Source organism: Mus caroli, unplaced genomic scaffold, assembly GCF_978045245.1.
Source record: "Mus caroli unplaced genomic scaffold, Mus_caroli_1 scaffold_11, whole genome shotgun sequence".
NCBI lineage: Eukaryota > Metazoa > Chordata > Mammalia > Rodentia > Muridae > Mus > Mus caroli.
In genome coordinates this window covers 42623112-42648163 of record NW_028227266.1, presented here as the reverse complement: position 1 = coordinate 42648163, position 25052 = coordinate 42623112, and the positions used below count along the sequence as shown (strand labels likewise).

At 42.3% G+C, this 25052-nt stretch overlaps 1 protein-coding gene across 1 annotated transcript; it reads left to right on the top strand.

The window, feature by feature from the left end:
• The first annotated feature begins 506 nt into the window (after positions 1-506).
• On the top strand, positions 507-23521 carry Arcn1 (archain 1 coat protein complex I subunit delta). The gene is made up of 10 exons (XM_021171931.2): positions 507-661; positions 6605-6868; positions 7586-7765; positions 7880-8085; positions 9361-9525; positions 14834-14999; positions 15723-15870; positions 16741-16849; positions 21238-21442; positions 22853-23521. The coding sequence occupies exons 1-10, from the start codon at positions 659-661 to the stop codon at positions 22940-22942; spliced, it is 1536 nt and encodes a 511-aa protein (XP_021027590.1). The 5' UTR covers positions 507-658; the 3' UTR covers positions 22943-23521.
• Positions 23522-25052: the final 1531 nt, after the last annotated feature.

Below are 25052 nucleotides of genomic sequence, written 5' to 3'. Positions count from 1 at the left end.
GCTTCTCAAGACAGGGTTTCTCTGTGTAGCTCTCTCTGGCTCTCCCCGACTTGCTTTGTAGACTAGGCTGGTTTCAAATTTACAGAGATCCGCCTGCCCCTGGCTCCCGAGTGCTGGGATTAAAGGCGTGTGCCCGGCTGGACAATTTTTGGTCTTCCTCCTCAGTTCCTAACTTACGTGGGATTGATTACAGGTGAGGGGACACCATGCCGGCTTTATTACGAGAGTTCTAGACTTTATGCATTCTGGATACTAGTTCCTCATGGTCACAAATTATTTTATATATTCCATTGAGTGGTTTTACGAACTTTAAGAAGCAGCACCAAATAAACGCAGGCGAAGAGAAAGAAAGGACAGAGGGATGACGCTCCACAATTCTAGCCATACTCCCTGCAAATCCTGGGCTAACGGAGGACTGAGTTTCCTGGCTTCGGAGCTTACTGGGTAGACGCTGCCTGTCGGCCCCGCCCCCCGCCCTTTGACCCGCGCCGTTTCCGGTTGGAGACGTGGCTTGGGGCCGCCATCTTGGCAAGAGGCGAAGCGGCGGAGGCTCCTGTCAGGGGCGGCAGGTCCGGAGCGGCCAGAGCTCCGCATCTCTGGGCAGCAGCCCGAGTCCCTGCAGAGCCAGAGCGCGGCGCGCCCCACCTGCGGCCTCACCATGGTAAGCACCGAGCTGGGTTCGCTCGCCACGTCCTCGCCGGCTGGGCCGGGACCGCAGGAGCCGCGCCCGGAGCCCTGCTGTCGGCCCGGGCTTGGCACGGCCTCTCGGAGTCCTAGAGCGAGAGCTGCCGCGCCCACCCGGCCTCCGCCGGCAGCGCCGCCACGTCCGCCCGCCCGCCCGCCACTCCGACCCACCCGGGCTGGTGGTTGTCGCGTGGGCCTTCCGTCCTCAGGTCCCGCCGGTTCCCTGCGAGCTCCGGGACCGCAAGGCTGGAAGGCTGGGCCTGTCCGCCGCTTCTCGTCCTCCTGTCACCACGTCTCAAAGCTTTTCTTCAACCTCCTCCACCTTCTCCTCCTCTTAATTGAAAGGGGGAAGTAGAGGCAGTGCGGAAATGGTAACTTCGGGCGCCCGTTTGAGGGACCCGGGTGTCCCCGTAGCTACCCTGTGCTAGGGTAGCGCGTACGTGTCTTTGGCAGCGAGGCTGGTGCAGAGTGTATATAGAACGTAGAGAAACGGAGTGACAGCACAGGACTTCTGTCTTTAAGGGACCGACCGTTTAGGTGGAGTGACAGGAGTGTGGCTTACTGTAATCACAGCTGTTGTGTGGAATAGGAGAGGTGGTTTGTGCTTGGGGACTCTGGTGCCATCGGAGCTTATTTCTCTATGAACTCATCTGTTACCAAGATAGGAGAGATTATTGTAGGTGAGGGTAGGAGAAAGCAGAATTGACTCCACCAGATCCTCCTTTATCGACTGAAATCTGAATATTCCTGAATAAGAGGAGATCCTCGGTCCAGCGATCTAGTAACTTAACTTTTTTTTTTTTTTGGTTTTTCGAGACAGGGTTTCTCTGTATAGCCCTGGCTGTCCTGGAACTCACTTTGTAGACCAGGCTGGCCTCGAACTCAGAAATCCGCCTGCCTCTGCCTCCCGAGTGCTGGGATTAAAGGCGTGCGCCACCACCGCCCGTCGCCAAGCATTTTTTTAACTAGTTTATATTTGAGTAAACTTGATAATTAGTCCTGTGATACCACCCATTTCTAAAATTTGCTTATCTATAGAACATTGTTCTTAATTAAGAAGATAGTAAATAGACTTACTATGATGGCAGACATCTTTACCTACTGAGAAGTTTTCAAATGCTTAAAAGTCTATAGACTTATAGGATAGTGAGACTTACAGATTGTGAGTATGTGTGTGTGGGGTGTGGTATAGGTTTGGGTATCTTCTCTTGCTCTCTGCTATGCTGAACTAGAAGCTTGCTGTTTGAACTATCCCAGGATTTACCTGTCTCTGACCTCCAGTGCTGAGGCTATAGGCATTTGCAGCATGGCTGCATGGCTGGCTTTTTGTGTAAGTGATAGGGTTCAGATCCAGATCCCCATGCTTACAGAGGACTAACCACTTTCTCAGCCTGCCTCCCCGCCCCCTTTTAAATAACATTTGTTTCTTTAGTAGAGCAAGGCAAACTCCCCAGTCCTTTTTTTAAAGATTTGTTTATTTTCTGTGTATTAGTGTTTTGCCTGGATGTGTATATATGTACCATGACATGTGTGTCTGGTGCTTGCAGAAGCCAGAAGAGAGTATTGGAGTAACTTCCAACTGGAATTAGAAATGGTTGTGAGCTGCCCACCAGGTGGGTGCTGGGATCTGAATCTCTGTTTTCTTCAAAGAATATAAGATTTCAAAAAAAAATTTTTTTTAAAGACACGATTTCTCTGTGTAACAGTCCTTGCTATCCTGGTACTCACTCTGTTGTCTAGGCTGGCCTTGAACTGGCCTTAGGGAGATCCACCTATCTATGCCTCCCACATGCTGGGATTAAAGGCATGTGCCAGCACTAGCTGGCAAAAAACCTTGAGAGTTGTAGTTACTCATTTTTTTAAAATTAACTGTTAAAACTATCATGTATATTAATGTTTTGCCTATGTGTGTATATGTGCATTACATGCATGCCTGGTACCTGAAGGAAGGCAGAAAGGGCATCAGGAGTTACCCGTGGTTGTGCATTTCTGTGTGAGTGCTAGTGGTCAAACCCAGGTTCTCTGCAAGAGCAGAATGTGCTCTTGACTGATGAACTATTGTTAGGCATGGTGGCATCCCTATAATTCCACTGGAAGCTCTCCAGGAGTTCACCTGGTCCACATAGTGAGTGTCAGGCCAGCCAGGGCTATGTATGAGACCCGAATGAAAATTGTGGTAGGAGAATCTACCTAACACATACACACACAGACACACACCCAAGACAGGGTTTCTCTATGTAGCTCTGGCTGTCCTGGAACTCACTCTGTAGACCAGGCTGGCCTCGAACTCAGAAATCCACCTGCCTCTGCCTGTCGATTGCTGGGATCAAAGGTGTGCGCCACCACTGCCCGGCGAGAATTTGCCTTTTAATATACTTTCTACTTCAGTAGTTGTTAAACTTCATTGAATGTGAATATGAAGTGAAGCATTAGTATGTTGAGGCATTTAAGAAGATAAGTATTAATTTTGCACAGGATAAATTTACCTTGTTCAGAGATGATCTTTCCAGGTATATTAGTGACTGGAGGCTGTATATGGACCTTGTGACTTATGTCCTAGGTGTTTTGAGGTTTCTTTACATTCAGTATTGGGAACTTTGATCCTGCTTTGGGAATCTTATTTGCTTATATCTGGTTAATGAAATGACTAAAATAGAGTATCAGAGTTTTCCTACTTGAGGTACTGTTTTTATCCTGCTGATTTTTTTGTTGTTGTTTGTTTTGGGACAGGGTCTCTATATAACCCTGGCTGGTCTGGCACTCACAGTGTAGACCAGACTGGCCTCAAACTGACAAGTGATTCACCAGTCTCTGCCTCTTGAGTGCTGGAGTTAAAGGCAGGGATTACCATATCCTGCTGTCCTATCTTTATGTATTCAATCCCTGAATTAATCAAATGTTATTTCTTTTATCAGAGGTAATCTTTTCTCCTCTGTTCACTCTCTTTAAGTTTCTAAGTATATAATGCCTTATATTACAATATCTTATTTTTTGTCTTGTATTGTTAGTAATTAGGCTGCTTCTGATCAAAATGTCAGTGTTTTTTTTTTTCTTCTTAAATTTATGTTACACATATGGATGTTTTGTCTGCATGTATGTCTATATCATGTGCATAGCTAGTGCCTGTAAAGGCCAGGAGAAGGAAAAGCCAGAAGAGGGTTATTGGAGACCTAGACGTGGCGTTACAGAGAGCTGTGAACTACCATGTGGACACTGGGAAGGGAGCCCTGGTGGTCGGAAAGGTAGCTAGTATTCTTAACCACTGAGCCGCCCTTCCAGACCCAGCTATGTGTCTTTATAATCAGAGAGCATCCAGTGTGATAACAGGCTTTCAGTAACTCATGCAGCCCTGACATTGTGGTACATATAGGTTATCTCAGCATTCAGGAAACAGAGGCAGGAGAATAAAAAGTTACAGGCCAATCTCAACTACATAAGGAGAACTCTCAAAAAAAGCAAAACAGAACAACAAAATCAAAGGCTGAAGATGTAGTGGTAATACACCATGTACATGGCCCTGGATAAAATAAATTCAGTATAGAGTTGATAGACTCAGAGATGTAGGCAAATTCTGTTATTTCCTTTAAATCTAGCCTTTTTTAAACTTTGGTTCTTATTTAGGAAGTGGAACAGTATTAGCTCTTGAGATTTCATATGAGAAAAATGCAATGTTCACTTAAATCAGAAAAAAAATCTGTTTGGTGGAGGGAATTTATTTGTGTTAGATATAGATGAAACACTTTACAATATAAAGTATTAAGGTCAGTGGGGTTGTTTCATTTTGTTATAGACAGAATCTCTCTAGGTAGCCCTGGCTATCCTGGAACCTGATATATAGACCAGACTAGTTTTGGACTCACAGAGAACTCTACCTGCCTTTGTCTCCCGAGTGCTGGGACTAAAAGTGTGCACCCCTGGCTCAGTTGAACTGTTTTATTCTTCTGCTTAAAAACAAGTATGGTGGTAATTCTCTCCCAGATACCCTAACTAGCTAACCTCTCACCTCCTCTTCCCTCCTTTCCTTTCCCCTTTCCCTCCCCTCCTTATTCCTTTCCTTATCCTGTGTAGCCCTGGCTGTCCTGAACTCACTCTGTAGATAATGCTGTCCTCAAACTCACAGAGATCCACCAGCTTCTGTGTCTCCAGTGCTGGGATTAAAGATATATACTACCAACACCCAACTTTACGATGACCTTGAGTTCTCATCCTTCCTTTACCTTCCCAGTGCTGGTACTGTGCATTGTCTTTGGATGCTGTGGCCTCCTGTACAGATAACAAAACATTGAAACTGAATGGATGCACATCTGTAATACAACTGTTTTGGAAGCTGAGGCAAAAAGAAGATTTGAAGATTTAGGAAGACCCCAAACTAACATAAAATAAGATGAAACTTAAGACAAAATGCTGGGGATATATAACATGCTTGCCTATTATGTTAGAGGCCTGGGTTCATTCTCCAGTACTGGGAGGTAGAGTGTCTCCACTGTGAGGATATTTATTCAAATTAACTGACTTTTGTTTTTCAAGCTCTCCATCTGTAATGGACAGGTTTCCATAAAATTGAGACATTTGACAAGTAGGGTTTAAGAGACTACATCCTAACAGTGAGTCTTGCCAGATGTGTCATGTTTCCTTGTTGTTGCTTGTGCGTATGAACGCTTGGATCTCTATACTGAAGAGGCTGTTAGAACACTGCTTAAACCAGAAGTCCTAACACTTGAGAGGTGGAGGTAGGAAGATTGCTGAATTTGAGGCCTGTATGGTCTAGAGTGATGGAGTTCTAGGACAACTAGGGCTACACAGAGAAACTCTTTCTCCAAAAACCAAATAAAAACAACCACCACCCCCCCAACACTGTTTAGCCTTCCTACTCCTCTCATTGGTATTTGAAGATCTTCCTCCTCCTCCTGCATTTGTTTTGTTAAATAAATTGAAGCTATCAGAAGGTCGTTGGGTCTTAGTCATTGCTCGATGGATGTCAAAACTTAGGTGAAACAGCAGGCCTGTAGAATTTCCACTTCACAGCTTGTTTGCATATCTAGAAGAGTGAGTGGGATGGAACCCTTGGCTGCTCAAAGGCAGATCAACTCAGACTTAATGGCCTACAGTAAAAACAAAAAGGAAGCTGGGGACTTCCTATTCAATACTTTGTTTCCTTTTTCTGAGACAGGTATATATCCTAAGCTAGAATGAGACAGGTATATATCCTAAGCTAGAACTCGAGCTTTAGTGTCCTGAGTGGTAGAATTAAACTCTGGTGAGCTCTTAAAAACCTTTTATCTGCCTCATCAGGCTTCTGTTTTGACATGGAAATCTCTACCCTTTTTAAAGAAAATGCTTGATCTGTTGTCAATGGTTGTGCCAAAGCAGAGTGCAACCCAGCTCTGAGTCATAATTGACTAATCAATAACGTGTGTACGGTTGCTGAGACGCTCACCTGGTGAAGATAGTTGCCACCTGCCTGACAACCTGAATTCAATTCATAGTAGACGGAGAGAACTGACTCCCCTCAAGTTGTCCTCTGGCTTCTACACACATGGGCACTCCCACAGAGTCTCACAATCAGTCAACCAATATAAGTAATAATATAAGTATGCACTTTGGAAAAAATAACTCCATGCGTTCTTGTGTGTAGTGCTGGTGGTGGAACCACACACACAAACACACATACACACACACACATATACAAACATACACACATAGCTTTAGGTATACTATGGAATAATTGCTTCATTTTCTTCTACCTTTGTCTTATAAATTGCATGCAGTAATTAAAGAAACAATGAAGTATTGTTTGAAAGACAATGTAATGTCACTGAATGTGCTAATGTGCTATGCTATGGAAGCTCTCCTGAGGTGCTGAGAAAACAAATGTAAAAACTAAGTAAGGGGTACTTATTTATGTGTATGTTCTTGGCAGGTGCTGTTGGCAGCAGCAGTCTGCACGAAAGCGGGAAAGGCTATTGTTTCTCGACAGTTCGTGGAGATGACCCGAACTCGGATTGAAGGCTTATTAGCAGCTTTCCCAAAACTCATGAACACTGGAAAACAACATACTTTTGTTGAAACAGAGAGTGTAAGATATGTGTACCAACCTATGGAGAAACTGTACATGGTATTGATCACTACAAAGAACAGCAATATCTTAGAAGATTTGGAGACTTTAAGGCTCTTCTCAAGGGTGGTAAGAGACCTGTAATACTGGATTACATTTGTATTACGTTCTTTATTGAAAGTAGGTTTGACTCTAATATAGCTGATATGATCAGTTTGTGAACCCTCGTACACATCTCAACAACTTATCCATGCAACTCATTTCTTTTAATGCCTGTCTGCCTCCCTGCTTGCTTGCTTGCTTTTTTTTTTTCCTTTATTTATTTTGCAGTGCCTTATGCATTCTATACAAGCACTGTGGCTGAGCACACACAATCCTCTTCAGCATTTCTTTCATTCAGCAGACACTTGTTGGGTTCCTTCCTAGGCTATAAGTATTCCAAAGGAGAATGCAGACTCATTCTTTCACATCTCAGTTCTTAAGTAGTTTAGTATGTCTGTGTTTCTGAAATTTGTTTGGCCCCCCCCACCCTGTTGTGTATTTCTGTGTTATCATGGGGATGGTGGGAATTGAACCCAAGTCCTCTGGAAAAACAGTTTATACTGTTAGCCACTGAGCCATCTTCTCTCCGACCCCATTGCTTTAGTGATTGGGATCTTTGTGAGACAAGATTTCATTTAGCCCAGGCTAGCTTTAATTTAACCATGCTGTGTAGCCAAAGATGACTGTGAGCTTACACCTCCCAAATGCTAAAATTCATTGTTTTTGAAATTTGTATTTAAAAGACTTAGAAACATAGCTGCTATGAAATTCTTAATCTTGTTGTCTGTTACTATCTGTAATTAGATCCCTGAATATTGCCGAGCCTTAGAGGAAAATGAAATATCTGAGCACTGTTTTGATTTGATTTTTGCTTTTGATGAAATTGTTGCCCTGGGATACCGGGAGAATGTTAACCTGGCACAGATCAGAACCTTCACAGAAATGGACTCTCACGAGGAGAAAGTATTCCGAGCAGTCAGAGAGGTAAGTGACTGCCAAGTTGAGTGTCTTTCTGTTAGCTTTCATTAATCTGGTTTTCCTGCTTTTACTTGCTAATGTAGGCTGTACTGAAAGCTATAAACAAGTGTCTTTCCATAGACTCAAGAACGGGAAGCTAAGGCTGAGATGCGGCGTAAAGCAAAGGAATTACAACAGGCCCGAAGAGATGCAGAGAGACAGGGGAAAAAAGCACCAGGATTTGGCGGATTTGGTAGTTCTGCAGTGTCTGGAGGCAGCACAGCAGCCATGATCACAGAGACTATCATTGAAACTGATAAACCAAAAGTGGCGCCTGCACCAGCCAGGTATTGTCTCGTGTGTGTATTACCAGCAACCTAGGATGCAGAGGAAGGCTCTATATGTGTGTGCCTCATGAGAGAGATATTTGATTTCTAAGCTAACTTAAATAATGAGGGACTTAATGATGTAAGCTGTGATACTAAATTTAGATATATAAAAGACAGGAATAAAGGAGATATCTATGTTATTTTTCCATTTATAAAAGAATTCTACAAATTATGCCATGATTTCTTCATTTCTATGACAGTGGTCTTAATTGGTGAAGTGGGGGAGTATTTAACTGTTTGTGGAATATGAATTTTTCTTTTTAAATATTTATTATTTTATGGGTATATCTTCCCTGACTGTGAGTATATATGTTCATTGTATTTGTGCCTCTGAGAAGCCAGAGGAGTGTGTCAGGTCACCTGGAACATAGTAATACACAGGTGCGAGGAGCCTTATGGGTACTGGGAACTAGACCCAAGTTCTCGTCAAGAGCCACAGGTGCTCTTAGAATAATCAGGTTTTTGGTTTTGTTTTGTTTATTTTTAAATTTTGTGTGTATGCCTGCAAGTATGTGTGTACCACGTGGGTGCCTGGTGCCCAGAGAAGTCAGGAGAGTACATTCAGAACTGGAGCTAGAGATGATTGTGAGCCACCATGTTGGTGCTGGGAACAGAACCTGGAACCTCTTCAAGAACAAGTTGCTCTTGACCTGAGCTATCTCTCTAACCCCAGATTTTTTTAGTCTTTGTTGTTGTTTGTTTGTTTGTTTGTTTTTTGAGGCAGGGTTTCTCTGTGTAGCCCTGGCTGTCCTAGAACTCACTCTGTAGACCAGGCTGGCCTCAAACTCAGAAATCTTCCTGCCTCTGCCTCCCAAGTGCTGGGATTAGTGATGTGTGCCACCACTGCCCGGCTTGGTTTTTTAGTCTTAATGTTTCAGAAGAATCTGTGGCTGCTGAAGGTATATGCAAAATTTGTTTTTTGTGCATAGTCACATTTATCTAAATGGAAAATGCCATGTTTCCATCAGACCATTTATGACTATAAAATTATAGCTTTTATATTTGTGTACTTGATACTTTGATATTAATAGTAGCTATCCATTTGTGCAAGTTTATATTACACTATCAGTGTTGTAGTTGTCCACCAACACTAGGAAACAGGTTTTCACCTAAGATCTTCACATTCCTTCAGAGAAAGCTTTCTTTGTAGTATTAATTAAAGTTTGTGGTTTTGTTTTTTTGTTTTGTTTTTTTTTAATCACATATTTACTTGTTTTGTATTCTTCCACTTAGACCTTCAGGCCCCAGCAAGGCTTTGAAACTTGGAGCTAAAGGAAAGGAAGTAGATAACTTTGTGGACAAATTGAAATCTGAAGGTGAAACTATTATGTCTTCTAATATGGGAAAACGTACCTCAGAAGCAACCAAAGTGCATGCTCCACCTATTAATATGGAAAGGTAAGCAATGACTTCTTCAAGAACAAATAATACAATTTTTTTTTTTTTTGGTTTTTCGAGACAGGGTTTCTCTGTATAGCCCTGGCTGTCCTGGAACTCACTTTGTAGACTAGGCTGGCCTCGAACTCAGAAATTCGCCTGCCTCTGCCTCCCAAGTGCTGGGATTAAAGGCGTGCGCCACCACGTCCGGCACAATTCTTTTAAACCATCTTTTAAAAAAAAGTTGTTGTTTTGTTTTTCTTTAAGACAGGATCTCACTATGTAGCTCAGGCTCAGCTGGAACTCAACTGTGTAGATTAGGTTGGCCTCAAATTCACAAGAGATCCTCCTGCCTCTGCCTCTCAAATGCTAGAATCAAAGGTATGTGCTACCACATCTGGGTATTTTTATTATTTTTAGTTCATGTATATCCGTGTGGAGCTCTGTAGAGTACAGATGCCTGAAGAGACCAAAGTATTAGATCTCCCAGGAGTTGGAGTTACAGGTGGTTTTGAGCTACTTGTGTGGGTACTGGTATTCTCCTCTGGAAGAGCAGTGTGTGGTCTCAACTACTGTACCATCTCTCCAGCCCTTAAAGTTGTCTTTAAATTCTATCAGTTCTTGCTTATTTATGTATTTACTTATTTTTGTGCTAGGGATCTAACCCAGAACCTTTCGTATGCTGAGCACACTGTTTACCTCTGAGCTGTGTACATTCCAGCCTCATGTTTTGGTGCCTTTTAACGTTACTGATTTAAAATTTTTATTTAGTGCGTAATCCAGATATTGACTTACAATATTTTTTTATCCACTTTTAAGTATCATTGGGAACTCAGCCATCTATTTCCTATGAAGTTTAAAACTTGCCTTTTATTGGCTAATTTAGGAAAAGTAGCTTTATGCCTGTTGTGTAACTTGCCTCTTAAGCATGGCATGGTGGAACATAGCCGTGATCCCAGCATTTGGGAGGTAGAGACTGGAAGATCTGGAGTTCAAGGTCAGCCTCAGTTATATGAAAGCCTAGGTCAAAGAAAACCCTCGATTTATAGCGCTAGAGCTCCATTAACCCATATTTTGTCCTGTCTTTTTCTCCTTAAAACTATAAAGGAAAGTCAATCTTTAGTATAACATTTGTGAAGGTCCTCAAAGCAAATTAACATGCTAAATTTTATGTCTTTGAATGTAGTGTAATTCAATTTGTCTTTTATCTCAGGTCGGTGGGTGGCATTTTTAAGCAATAGGTTAATCAAGTTCATATAATCAAGATGCAGATTTCTTGCCCTTAAACCCAGACCTACAGTTATTGATAGTTCGGAGGCCAACTGAAAGATGAGTCTGGGAGGATACCACTATCAGGTGTGCATAAAAGTGGACTGTTTACTCTTTCGTGTGTTCTGTTTTGTTAGAAATGAACAGTTATATCTGGATAAATCGCTTCACTCACTAAATTACTTGTGCTATTTTGGTTATTTTGAGAAAAGCTGAGGTTTCATGCTTTTTTTAAAAAAAATTTTATTTATTTGTATTTTAAGTGCATTGGTGTTCTGCCTGTATGTATGTCTGTGTGAGGGCATCAGATCCCCTGGAACTGGAGTCACAGACAGTTGTGAACTGCCATATGAGTGCTGGGAATTGAACCCAGGTCCTTTGGAAGAACAGCCAGTACTCTGTAACTACTGAGCCATCTTTCCAGTCCCCATGCCAAAAAAAAAAAAGATGTGTTTACTTATTCTCTACCTTACGTGTTGCATTTATGGGTCTTGTGCATGTACGAATGCAGGTGTCCACAGAAGCCAAAAGTGGGCATTGGAATCCCTTGGCACTGGAGTTAAAAGCTGTTGTGAGCTCACTCCACATGGGTCCAGGGAGCTGAACTTAGGTCATCTGTAAGAGCAGAATGTGTTTGGTTGGTTGGTTGGTTTTTCGAGACAGGGCTTCTCTGTGAAGTCCTGGCTGACCTGGAACTCACTCTGTAGACCAAGCTGGCCTCAAACTCAAAAATCTGCCTGCCTCTGCCTCCCATGTGTGCCACCATTGCCATCCAAGGTTCTTTTTGTTTGTTTGTTTGTTTTTGTTTTTTTTGGAAACAGGGTTTCTCTGTGTAGTCCTGGCTTCCTGGAACTCACTTTGTAGACCAGGCTGGACTCAGAAATCTGCCTGCCTCTGCCTCCCAAGTGCTGGGATTAAAGGCGTGTGCCACCACTGCCTGGCCAGAATGTGTTCTTGACCAATGAAGGCTTCATACTTTTAAACACCATCACATAGAAATTCTTATTCTCAAGACCCTAAGTGGTGAAGTTACCTTCAGCACAGAATGAACTCTTGTAAAAGGTAAAATGGGGCCCTACATTTCTAAGATTTGAACTTTTGTGTTTTTTTTTTTAAAGATTTATTTATTTTTATTATATATAAGTACACTGCAGCTGTCTTCAGACACTCCAGAAGAGGGCGCCAGATATCATTACAGATGGTTGTGAGCCACCATGTGGTTGCTGGGATTTGAACCTCGGACCTTCGGAAGAGCAGTCGGGTGCTCTTACCCACTGAGCCATCTCACCAGCCCGAACTTTTGATTTTGAGTCTGGTGTCTTTGTTTTGGGAAGGAACTAAGAAGCTGAGACAAAAAACAAAAAGGCAAACAAACAAACAAACAAAAAATAGCAAAATATATTCTTTGTAGTCACTGTAGTTTACCTAGCTTCAAAACAATTCTCGAGCTAGGAAGATGGCTAAGCGGTTAAGAGCACTGACTGGCTGCTTTTCTAGAGGACCCAAGTTCAGTTCCCAGCACCCTCATGGTGAATCACAGCCATCTGTAACTCTAGCTCTGGAGAATCCAGTGCCCTCTTCTCTGGTGTTTGCAGGCACCAAACATACATGTAGGCACACCACATTTATATAGACATATGTTTCTATTACAGAATTTGTGTAGATTTACTTACTAAAGCAGTAGCCTTATTTTTTCTTATGTATTTCTAATCTCTATAGTAAAAAACTTTTTTAAATGTATAAAAATCTTCTCAACTATGTAAGTTTCATATGGTGGAGACAACCAATATTAATACGTTTTGGACATTTTTCTGAGGGAATAGGATAATCTGTAGTATACAGGGGAGTAAAAACTTGTGGCTTACCTCTTAAAAATCTTTATACAAAGCAGACATATATTTATATCTTAGTTGTGTTCTAGTGCTGTTAAAAAAAAACAAAAAACCCACCATGATCAGGACAAGAAAGCATTTAATTGTGAGTTCTCATAGTTTTGGAGTTAGTTTATAATCATCATTGACGGGAGCATTGTGGCAGGCAGGCATGGTGCTAGAGCAGTTGTAGAGAGTTTACCTTCTGATCCTCAGACAGCAGGCAAAGAGAAAGAGCCTAGGCTTGATGTGGGCTTCTGAACCCTCAAAGCCAACCCCCAGTGACACACCTCCTCCAACTAAGGTCACACCTCCAAAAAGCTAAACCTCCTAATTCTTCCTAAACATTCCACCAGCTGGGAACCAAATATTCAATGGCCTTTGGAGGCCATTCTCATTCAAACCACCACAATTAGATATAATTTCCAGTTGCATTTTTCTGTTAAATTATAGATAATGAGTAAATAGTAAATAGTGCTTTGTTGTGTAAATCACCAACCCCAATGAGCCTGTGCAAAGAACACACAACTCAGTTATAATATTTATAAGCTGTATATCTATCCTGGGCAAGATTGGGAGCAATGCTAATCTGTGTATAAACATAAATATTTAGGAAGCAGTGTAGTGATATACCCATTTAGCAAAATAACAGTAAGTTTTCCACTAAGGCCTGTGGCATCCCAAACCATGGACTTTAACTAGGCTTATGTACTGAAATCTTACGTACTGAAATCTTTCTTGTGAAGTGTAGGCCTCAGATCAAACTGGAAAGCAGTAGGTTCTCCTCCTATAACCTACAGGCCCCTGTTGCACCATTGGTCCTACCTTGCCTGGGAGGACACTAGTACAGGATTCAGGGTTAGTACTTGGTAAGGCCATATATCTTTCCTCCCCAGTGGCTGCATAGGATCTATCTTCCAGCACTGAAAGCTAAGCCAACAGGGAAGAAGTCTCCAGGTCAGATCCACCAATTTCCCTATGTCCTGCAAGCAAAGTGAGTTGTATCTTCAACAGTCGTCTTAGCATCTAGTTAAGGTGCGCAGACAAGAGCAGAGACAATAACTTGTGTTGTTTGGAGGCCTTATATCTCATACCTGGCACAGAGATTTTCTTTAATAAAACATATCTTCTAGGGGAAGCATTGTCTATTTTTACAGAGTATCTATGTTGAAATTCCTCTTCTTTTTTTTTTTTTGGTTTTTCAAGACAGGGTTTCTCTGTGTATCCCTGGCTGTCCTGGAACTCACTCTGTAGACCAGGCTGGCCTCGAACTCAGAAATTCCTCTTTGAGTTCCAGGACAGCCAGTGCTATACAGAGAAACCCTGTCTCGAAAAACCAAAAAAAAAAAAAAAAAAAAAAAAAAAAGCCGGGCGTGGTATCCCAGCACTTGGGAGGCAGGCGGATTTCTGAGTTCGAGGCCAGCCTGGTCTACAAAGTGAGTTCCAGGACAGCCAGGGCTATACAGAGAAACCCTGTCTCGGAAAAAAGAACAAAAAAGCAAAAACGTGGTTTTTTGGTTTTTGGGGTTTTTTTTTGGCTTTGAGACAAACACTGCATAGAACTTGCTATGTAGAACAGGCTGGTCTTGAACTCACAGAGATCCACCTCATCTGCCTCCTAAGTGCTGGGATTTAAAAGGTATACTACTACACCTGGCTTTTGTTTTTTAAATTTGCTTACAATGTAAGTTTAGACATTACTGTCTTCTTTCTTTCTTTGTTTCCTTCTTTCTTGAAATGTGGCACTCACTGTAGGAGCCCATGCTGAGATTTGTGGGAATCCTCCTGCTTTAGATCCATGGCTTCCATGTCTACTTAATATGGTTTTCATGTTGAAGGTTTTCTTTATTTTTTTCTCACTGCTACCTGGTATTCGTAGTAGTATGTGTTCTAACAGCTGAGCCATCTGTCTAGCCCCTTCTCTTTCTTTTTAAGGGCAGGGTCTCTTGTGGTTCATATTGACCTTCAGCTCACTATGAGCCAAAGATGGACTGAAGTCCTCCTGATTCTCCTCCCAATCCTACCTCCCAAGTCCACACACCGAGTGTGGCAGTACCGTTATACCTGGTTTTATGTGGAGCTCTGGGACACTCAGTGCTCCATGATGCTAGACAAACACTACCAACATAACTCCCATCTCCATCCTGGTTACTACTTTCCTGACATACTGATTTACTTTTGTTGTGTAGTGTGCACATGAAGATTGAAGAGAAGATCACACTAACCTGTGGGAGAGATGGAGGATTACAGAATATGGAGTTGCATGGCATGATCATGCTTAGGATCTCAGATGACAAATTTGGCCGGATTCGTCTTCATGTAGAAAATGAAGATAAGAAAGGGGTGCAGCTACAGGTATGCAGGGGCTTTTTTATACCGAGTACTAGCATAGTTCCTGTTCTGGATTTTCTGTTTGATTTTTGCAGTACTTTGAAGTTGAATACAGGCTTTTGTTCGAGCAAGGCTCAACTATAGCCTTAGCCAAGTCTCTATAGAAGGCAAATCTTTCCACAAAATTTAATATATATATATAATTTATTAGGAACCCTATTTATCCACCATGTATACCCAGAGGGGTTTATTTCCTGTTAGTCTCCCTGTCTCCCTCCCTTGATGTGCAATAGTTGAGACAAGGTCTCACATAGGTCAGGCTGGCCTCAGACTCACTCTGTAACAGAATATGACCTTGAACTAATAATTGTCTGATTCTCTACTTCAGAGAGCTAGGACTGTAGGCAGTTGAATCCAGAGCCACATATATGATAGGCAAGTTCTTTGTCCACTGAGCTACATTTTCAGCTTCTTTCTTCTTTTTATAAATTCAGTTTGTTTATTTATTTATTTATTTATTCTGTGTGTGTCTGTGTTTTATATGTGTGTGTATATATGTCTATATGGGCATGCATGTGCCGTGTTATATATACAGAGGGCAGAGGGTAACTTTCCAGTGTTGGTTCTCTTTTGGGGTCCCAGCTCAGGTTATTGCTTAGAAGCAAGAGCCTTTACCTACTGAGCCATCTTGCCTGGCCCCTTCACTTGTCACTCTGAACTTCAGGCTTTCTTCTTTTCTCATTCCAGACGCATCCAAATGTGGATAAAAAACTTTTTACTGCAGAGTCTCTCATTGGCTTGAAAAACCCAGAGAAGTCATTTCCAGTCAACAGTGATGTAGGGGTACTAAAGTGGAGACTACAAACAACAGAGGAATCTTTTATTCCTTTGACAAGTAGGTATCTGTGATGGGTATTCTTGTGTGTGTGTGTGTGTGTGTGTGTGTGTGTGTGTGATTTTTTTGAGACAGGGTTTCTCTGTATCTGTGATGGGTATTCTTGTGTGTGTGTGTGTGTGTGTGTGTGTGTGTGTGTGTGTGTGTGTGATTTTTTTGAGACAGGGTTTCTCTGTATAGCCCTGGCTGTCCTGGAACTCATTTTGTAGACCAGGCTGGCCTCGAACTCAGAAATCCTCCTGCCTCTGCCTCCCGAGTGCTGGGATTAAAGGCGTGCGCCACTATGCCAAGCTGTGATGGGTATTCTCTTATCTTCATTACCATAGCAAGTTCTTTTTGGCAAAGTGGAATTGATGCTATTATTTTGTATATTTGAATTAATTGTTTTAATTTTTTAAAAGTGTATGTGTCTTTGAATGAGTGTATGCCACCTATGAATAGGTGCCTGTGAAGGCCAGAAGAAGTCATCAGATCCCCTGGAGCTGGAATTACAGATGGTTTTGAGCCACCAGTGTATAGTTTTATGTAGGATGCTATAGATTTGTTGGTCAGCTGTACTTCTTTTCTTCTTCTTCTTTTTTTTTTTTGTTTGTTTGTTTTGTTTTGTTTTGTTGGTTTTTTGAGACAGGGTTTCTCTGTGTAGCCCTGGCTATCCTGGAACTCACTCTGTAGACCAGGCTGGCCTTGAACTCAGAAATCTGCCTGCCTCTGCCTCCCAAGCGCTATGATTAAAGGTGTGCTCCACCACTGCCTGGCGGCGGTCAGCTGTATTTCTATTCTTCCATACTCTTGATCTTAGCTCAAAGGCCAAGAAACAGTTCCACTCTTTTTCTAAAGCTCAGGTGTTGATGGCCTTGTTTTCCTTCTCAGTTAATTGCTGGCCTTCGGAAAGTGGAAACGGCTGTGATGTCAACATAGAGTACGAACTACAGGAAGATAATTTAGAGCTCAATGATGTGGTCATCACTATCCCACTCCCGTAAGTGAAAGTCTCTTAATAATCCTTACCTTGGGTTAATTTGTAGAGCTGGTTCCTGGGGCTTGGAGATGAATTTTTGAGGCAATACCTCACCGTATATCCATTCTGAAATGTTGGCTTATTTTCTTCCCCGAGGTAATACTGATTAAACCTAGAGGCTTAAACACAGCCAGAGCTCTACCACTGAGCTATGTTCCCTGTCCTCTTTGTACCTGTTTTGAGACAGTTTCACAATGTGGCCCAGACCGCCCTTTAATATCAAGAGTAGCTAGGATTATAGATCTGAAGCACTAGGCATAACTGATAGTCCTTTTTCGTAAATACCAGTTGTGCATCACTCTGGAAGCAGAGGCTCTCTTGAGTTTGAAGGCAGCTTGGTCTACAGAGCAAGTTCCAGGGCTACACAAACCCAGTTTTGGAAAACAAAAATAATTAGTTGACTAAAAAATAAAAACCAGTTGTGAAGCCTGGTATGGTGACATAGGCCTATAATTCTAGCACTTGGAAGGTAGAGACAAGAGGATCAGAACTTTGATCCTGGGCTCTGTGTGACCGTGTTTTGAGGGAGAAAGGAGGTGGGGTGGGGATCATGCCTAATGTAAAAGAAGGCAGACACATACGGCTTTCTAGAAAAGGGTATCCTTTTTGAATAGAAATCCAGAGGTAGAGAGTAAAGTACTGATGGGAAAGGGGCAGGTGGGGAAAGTGTCCTGTGACCTCATAGACAGCATGCAGTTGTCAGTGCACATATACTTTGTTAGCTCTATACTCTGACTTGTTTTTTTGTTGGGATGGTTAGGATGAATTTTTTGAAATGGTCTCACTATGTAACCCTGGCTGGTCTGAATTCCGAGATCCACCTTCCTCTGTCTCTTAATTTTCCTTTTTTTTTTTTTTTTTTTGAGCTGTACATTTTGAAAGGGGTGGAATGTACTTTGAAACCAAGACAAATGAATTGTAGTGCAGAGCTGCTTTCTTGAGTTAGGCCTCACTCACTCACTCTGTAGTCTTCCCAAGGCCAGGAGGATGAGCCCATTTCCAGTCAGACTTCTTTTGCACGTTTCAGAGAAGCTTAGTCTGCCAGCCTGTGCTTTCCCTTCTCTTTCTCTGAAGGGAGGAGTGTGTTTTGAATACAGTATGCCTACATCAGTTTCATTAAGTTTTCTAGAAGCTTTACATTTTGATTGACAGGAAGCATGCAGTGCAGTAAGTTTTGACATGTATACACCTGGGAAACTGTCAGCACTGGCAAGAGAAACACGTATGTCAACCTGGGTGTGGTGGCTTACACACTAATCCCAGCCCTTGGATGACCAAAGCAGAAGGATCCTCTGAGCTTGAGTTCCAGGTCCTTCCAATGATGTCTTGTGTATTTCACTGGCATATTCTCAAGGTCCTCTGGGATACCATGTGTCTCCAGTAGAGTGCGCACTGTTACTGCTTCAGCTTTTACCTTCATCCTCAGCCCTGCCTTAGGCAATACAGGCTTTAATTATGAGCCCCAGAGTATTCCTATTGTTATATGCCTCAACTTTTATTGAAACAAAATAATTTTTTTTGTTTGTTTTGTTTTTTTGTTTTTTCGAGACAGGGTTTCTCTGTATAGCCCTGGCTGTCCTGGAACTCACTTTGTAGACCAGGCTGGCCTCGAACTCAGAAATCTGCCTGCCTCTGCCTCCCGAGTGCTGGGATTAAAGGCGTGCGCCACCACGCCCGGCAACAAAATAATTTTATATGCAACAAAATAATACTTTATTTCTAGTTTTGTTTCCTTTGATTACTGAGGGATTTATCTTGGCCAAGTCTAAATTTAGTCATGCTTATTTCTGGGTTTTTCTTTTTCTTTCTTTCTTTATCTCTCTCTCTCTCTGTTTTTTTTTTTTTTTCAGAGACAGGGTTTCTCTGTGTAGCCCTGGCTGTCCTGGAACTCTCTCTGTAGACCAGGCTGGCCTCAAACTCATAGAGATCCACTTGTTTCTACCTCCCAAATGCTGGGATTAAGGGTGTGCTCCACCACCACCTGACCTTATTTCTGCTTTTTAAAATATGCTATATTACCATTGTCTTATTACTCTGGAGAGATACCATGACAGCTTTAAAAAAAAAAAAAAAAAGAAAGCATTTCTTTAAAAAATTATGTAAAATTACAGCATTCTCTCTGCATGTCTACTTTCAGGCTAGAAGAGGGCACCAGATCTCAATATAGTTGGTTGTGAGCCACCACGTGGTTAATGGGTATTGAACTCAGGACCTCTGGAAGAGCAGATGGTGGTGCTCTTAACCTCTGAGCCATCTCTCGAGCCCCTTATAAAGGAAAACATTTAATTGAGGCTGGTTTACAGGTTCAGAGGTTTAGTACATTATTGTCATGGCAGGAAGTATGGTGGCAAGCAAGCAGACATGGTGCTGGAGAGATAGCTAAGAGTTCTACATTCAGATCATCAGGCAGCAGGAACAGTGAGCCACTTGGCCTGGCTTTAGCTCCTGAAACCTCAAAAGTCCATCCCCCCAGTGACACACTTCCTCCAAAAAGGCCACATCTACTCCAACGAGGCCACACCTCATAATAGTGCCACCTCCCTATGGGCTTATGGGGCCATTTTTTTTTTTAATTCAAACCACCATGCCAATATTCCCATTAATAGGATTAGCCAGCACACCTATAGTTCCAGCCCTTGAGAGGCAGGAGAGTTCTGGTTTCAAGCCTATGTTATACAAAAAGACCCTAATTAGAAAAAAGTAAAATAATAGGGTGACTGTCTTCCTTCCAGTTGTTCCTTCAGAACAATAAATAGCTGCCTTGAACAGTGGTAGAACTTGACTGCTGACGGGTGGACTTTGTTTGTTGAGATTTATTTTCCTACACTATTTTTGGAATGCCACCGTTTTTAGGTCTGTCTACTCTATAATTATGGCTGTGGTGGTTTCCTGTGTCTTCCTTCAACTTTGCAGTGGCCTGAAGAGATCTTTGAAAAATATTTTACCCCAGCATAAGTCAGAGTCAGAACAGCACAGAGGAAGAGCGAGCACTGTAAAGTTGATAGGAGACAGTTAAAGTCTCTTGCCACCCTTAGCTCAGTCTTTGTTTTCCTCATTTACCCTGCACCTAGTGTAAGCATTGAGTGTCACTGGTGAACTACAAAAGAGTAAATTTAGAATCTGTGGGAGTAGGTGACACTGCCTGTCAGCCATTCGTGGGAATGCAAAGTACATCCTGACTAGCCAAAGACAACCATGTATCTCTTTTTCCAGTCTATTTTGCTCACACCTTGTAGACATGATTTCACTTTTCTTCTTTTTTCTTTTTTTCTATTTGTTTTTTTCAAGACAGGGTTTCTCTGTGTAGCCCTGGCTGTCCTGGAACTCACTCTGTAGACCAAGCTGGCCTCAAACTCAGAAATCTACCTGCCTCTGCCTCCCAAGTGCTGGGATTAAAGGCGTGCGCCACCACTGCCCAGCTTGCTTTCACTTTTCATTTACCAAATAAATCCACTATATTATAATCAGATCAACCCACTAGCATTGGCTTCAGTAAGGTTTGAAACATTATGAACTCTTTTTCGAAACAAATCTTCTCAAAGATTGAGTTTACCTCTATTATTGGTGTATAAAATCTCCCCCTACTGCCAAACTGCTTTATTTATCATTGTTATTTATTAAAGAGTTTCATGGTTAAAAAGTCCTTTACAGGGAGCTATAGAGATGGCTCAGTGGTTAAGAGCACTGGCTGCTCTTCCAGAGGACAGGGTTCAATTCCTAGCACTCATGTGGCAGCTAACAACTATTTGTAACTCCTGTTTCAAGTGATACAACACCCTCATACTGACATATACAGTCAAAACACCAATAAATATAAAATAAATTTTTTAAATGTCCTTAACAGGCTAGCAACCCATTAATGATTTTTGCAAAGAAAGGTTTTGTTTGTCTGTTTGGTTGGGTTTTTTTTTTTTTTTCAAGACAGGGTTTCTCTGTATAACCCTGGCTGTCATGGAACTCACTTTTGTAGACCAGGCTGGCCTCAAACTCAGAAATCTGCCTGCCTCTGCCTCCCAAGTGCTGGGATTAAAGGTGTGCGCCACCACCGACCGGCATGAAAATATTTTCATAGACATCTGCAGTCTTAGTTCCCTGCTAGCTCCTAGGTCTAGTCAGCCCCCAGAGCCTTATCCTAAATGCCTTTTCTGTTTGTCATTCTCTACAAAGGGAATTAAGTGATGTCCTTAGCCAAGGTGTTATGACTTCCATCCTTGAAGTTACCAAGCAGCATAATTTTTAGAAAATTTGAGGCAGAATTTGAAATATGTTACCAAATTTGAGTTTGGTTTTTCTTGTTGGAGTTCTCTGAGCTCTAGACAGCTACACTGAGTGCTTGTTTCTCATGACAGATCGGGTGTTGGTGCGCCTGTGATTGGTGAGATCGATGGGGAATATCGACATGACAGTCGGAGAAATACGTTGGAGTGGTGCCTGCCAGTGATTGATGCCAAAAATAAGAGTGGCAGCCTGGAGTTCAGCATTCCTGGGCAGCCTAATGACTTCTTCCCTGTTCAAGTTTCTTTCATCTCCAAAAAGAATTACTGCAACATACAGGTACTCTGTTGTAACAGAAGGCAGGTATGGGGAAGGCAGGACAAGTGTCTGATAGGTAGCACGGTTTCATGTCGAGGCAAAAATCAAAGCTGAAGTCTTCTACAGATGCAGTTCTGACTTAATCACCAGACTTCTTTTCTTTTCCCCCTTTTATAACAGGGTCTGTTTATGTAGCCCTGGCTGGCCTAGAACTTGCTATGTAGACCAGGCGTCCCTCCAACTCATAGAGGTCTGCCTTCTGAGGGGCTGCTTCTTTTTTTTTTTTTTTTTTTTTTTTAAATCTTCTGTTTGAAGGGTCCAGAAAGCTCAGCAGATAAAGAGCCTTTACTGTTCTTGCAGAGAACCCTGGCATGGTTCCCAGCACCAACATGGTTGCTTACGAACATCCAGAACTCCAGGTCCAGTGGATCCAATGCCCTCTTCTGACCTCTGCAAGCACCAGGCACATAAATACACACACATAAAAGATAATTTTGTGTGTATATGTGGGACCATGTGTGTCCCAGCACATTTGTGGAGGTCAGAGGACACATTAATGGAGTCAGTTCTCTCCTCCGCAGCAGCAAAGCAAGCACCTGTGCCTCCGGAGCCATCCTGCTGCTCTCAGATTTCTATGAGTGTGAGGCCAGCCTGCCCTACAGAGAAAGTTCCTCTTCCGGAGGACCCAGGTTTGACTAGTAGTATACACGACAACTCGCATTCCTGTGATTCCTGTGTCTGTGACTCCAGTCCCAGCTGATCCAGTGCTTATTTGGCTTTTGCTGTCACCAGACAAAACGATAAACATGAATGCATGACACCCATACACATAAAATAAAATGTAGAAAAAGATCTTGCAACATAGTCTGGCTCTGGACACAAGAGACTGAGATGGATTTTTTTTTTTTTTTCCCTTTGGTTTTTCGAGACAGGGTTTCTCTGTATGGCCCTGGCTGTCCTGGAACTCACTTTGTAGACCAGGCTGGCCTCAAACTCAGAAATCCGACTGCCTCTGGCTCCCAAGTGCTGGGATTAAAGGCATGCGCCACCACGCCCGGTGTGAGATGGATTTAATAAGTAATGCAGAAGAGGTAGCAGGCTTATTTAAGATCAGAATGTTAATTGATCATCCTTATAGAATGTCTGGCTTTTCAGCGTTTTATATGGCAGGCTGAGTGAGCCTTGCGACTCATTCTGGCTTTGACTTTGTGGCAGCTGCTGTCTTACTGTAGCAGTCATTTTCTCTAAAGGATAGATTAGATGATGCCACAAGTAACATGTATGAGCTCTGAGTACTTTGTGGTATTTCCAAGGTACTTTTAGTGCTGCTTTTAGAGAATGTGATATATTCTGTGATGAAAATGTAGTTAACATCTCAGAGACTCACCATTGTTTTTTTCCTATCCCCTTCCCCTATCTTTGTTGTCCTAGGTTACCAAAGTGACCCAGGTAGATGGAAACAGCCCCGTCAGGTTTTCCACGGAGACCACTTTCTTAGTGGACAAATACGAAATCCTGTAATACCAAGAAGGGAGAGCTGAAAAGGAAGGATTTCAGATGAATAAAGAAGAAGCCAAAAGTGGCTGAAGAGTTTTCCAAATTTACAAGCCATTGGAGGTCCCCACCCCCTTTTCTGATACAGTGCACGTTCTCTGCGCGCAAGGACCCTCAACTCACACCCAGTGTTGCGGTGTCACAGAGACAGTTTTGACAAATAACACTGACATAAAGGGAAAGGCTGCTGATTTCTTTGGCCAGCAGGAAGCCAGCTCTCCAGGGAATGGAATGACCCAGTAAATAGCTCTTCTGCCTTCACCTAAGTCTCCCTTTATTTTAAGCCCTAAATATAGGTATATTTCATACTTTGTTTTAAAAAGTTTTCTCTATAGATTTGAGTCTTTCACACCCCTTTGCTTTCTGTTTTCTTTCAGTACACTTAGTCACACACTGGGGTCATCTGTCTGTAGTATTGTGTTCAGCACTCTGAGAACAAGGTTATCTAACCCATTCTTGACGTTAGACAGTACCAGTGAACTGCTTAAGGGATGTAGAGTCTAAAATTTGAAATACAAGGTTGTCTTGTTTGATCTCCTGTATCCATCCATTGATCCATCTTTTTATGAAGTCGCCCTGTGAGCCCTGCCCTTCCAGTTGCAGGCAGTGTTGTGAATCCCATTTGTGTCACTATTAAAGGTAGCCAGCTGGGAAGCAGCTTTTATGTGTACACACCTTTTCAAGATGCCGAATAAGATGGCTACATCCATTTCCACAGGAAATCATGTATGCTGCTAATGCTACCCCAACTTACAGTTCCCTACATGACTTATGGTTCCCTACGTAACTTAGAGTTCTCTCCGTGCTGTGGGGCGATTGAGTTGAAGCACTGTAGTCCACTCAGATTCCGCGTGTCCACCTCCTCCCCTTCCCAGATGCTCTTCCCATGAGTCTAGTGAGTCTGTGCCTTTTCTCATTAGCCCTAAACCATTGGAGAGACCCCATCTTCACCATTTGAGTGGTAGCATTGTGAGAGGCAGGTGTGTAGTGAGGGGTTACTCAGATATACCCCATCTCACCTGACACTTACCACCTCCCTCTCTGTCCGTGTTTCTGAAAACCTTTCTTCTCCTCCTCAGGCTTTTTGGTGTCATCATGTAATAATTGTAGGAGTTTCTCAGCTCATTTTGATCTATTACCTTTTCAATAGAGGCTGAATCAGCCAATCCCACCTGCCAAGCACTGAATTGGGCGGGGTGGACGATCAGTTGCTGAAGGCTGCAGTAGTAATGGGAAGCAGTAGATGACCTCCATTCTGTCAGGTGGCTGCAGAGCAGAGATCTCCCTCTGAACACCTGCCTTCCCTGGCAAGAGTATACTATCCATGAAGCAGGGCAGTCCCACAGAAGGCTGTGGCTGGGATGGCTTGCCAAAGAAATGTCTAGCCTTTCCCTTTCCCCTAAACTGCATCAGGGAAGAATCCTTATCTCTAGCTTCGTTTTCACATGAGGTTTTCTGAGGAAGGGGACTGGGATAGGAAGTCTGTCATGTAGTAAAGTAGACGAGAAATCTTATTAATCCAGTTGTATTTCAGAGTTGTTCGTCCCTATGATTTTTAAAGTCAAGTTTAATTTCACAAGACTTTTTTTCTGAAATTACTTTTGGGGTAATATTTAAAATGAGAGACATTTTGTAACCCTGTAAAATACATAGGGAATATAACATTCCAATGTACACAACGAAGGCAAATTCTTAATCAAATAAAAGAGTATTATAAAATGAGATGTTTACTGGACTCTAACTTTGAAGTCTGCTGGTGATTCATGATACTGTAATAGGATCTAAAATTAAAGATTAATGCTATGTTTTTTTAAAAGAAAATAATCTATCCAAGTGTATTCATTGCCTTGTCTCTGTTTCCCAGGTATTGTGCCTCTGTTGTGTGTTTGAGTACACACACTCAATCCCGAAAGCAGAGTTTTTTTTTTGTAGGATTAAGGCTTCTTAGAGCTTTTGCCAGGTCTGGAGTATTCCAATTTTTAGCAGTTTAGAGTCAGTCAAATGAAGCATTTTTTAAAGGATATCATTCTGCAGTATCCTGGAGCCTGCCCTTTGTCAGACAGTGATGAGTAAATGA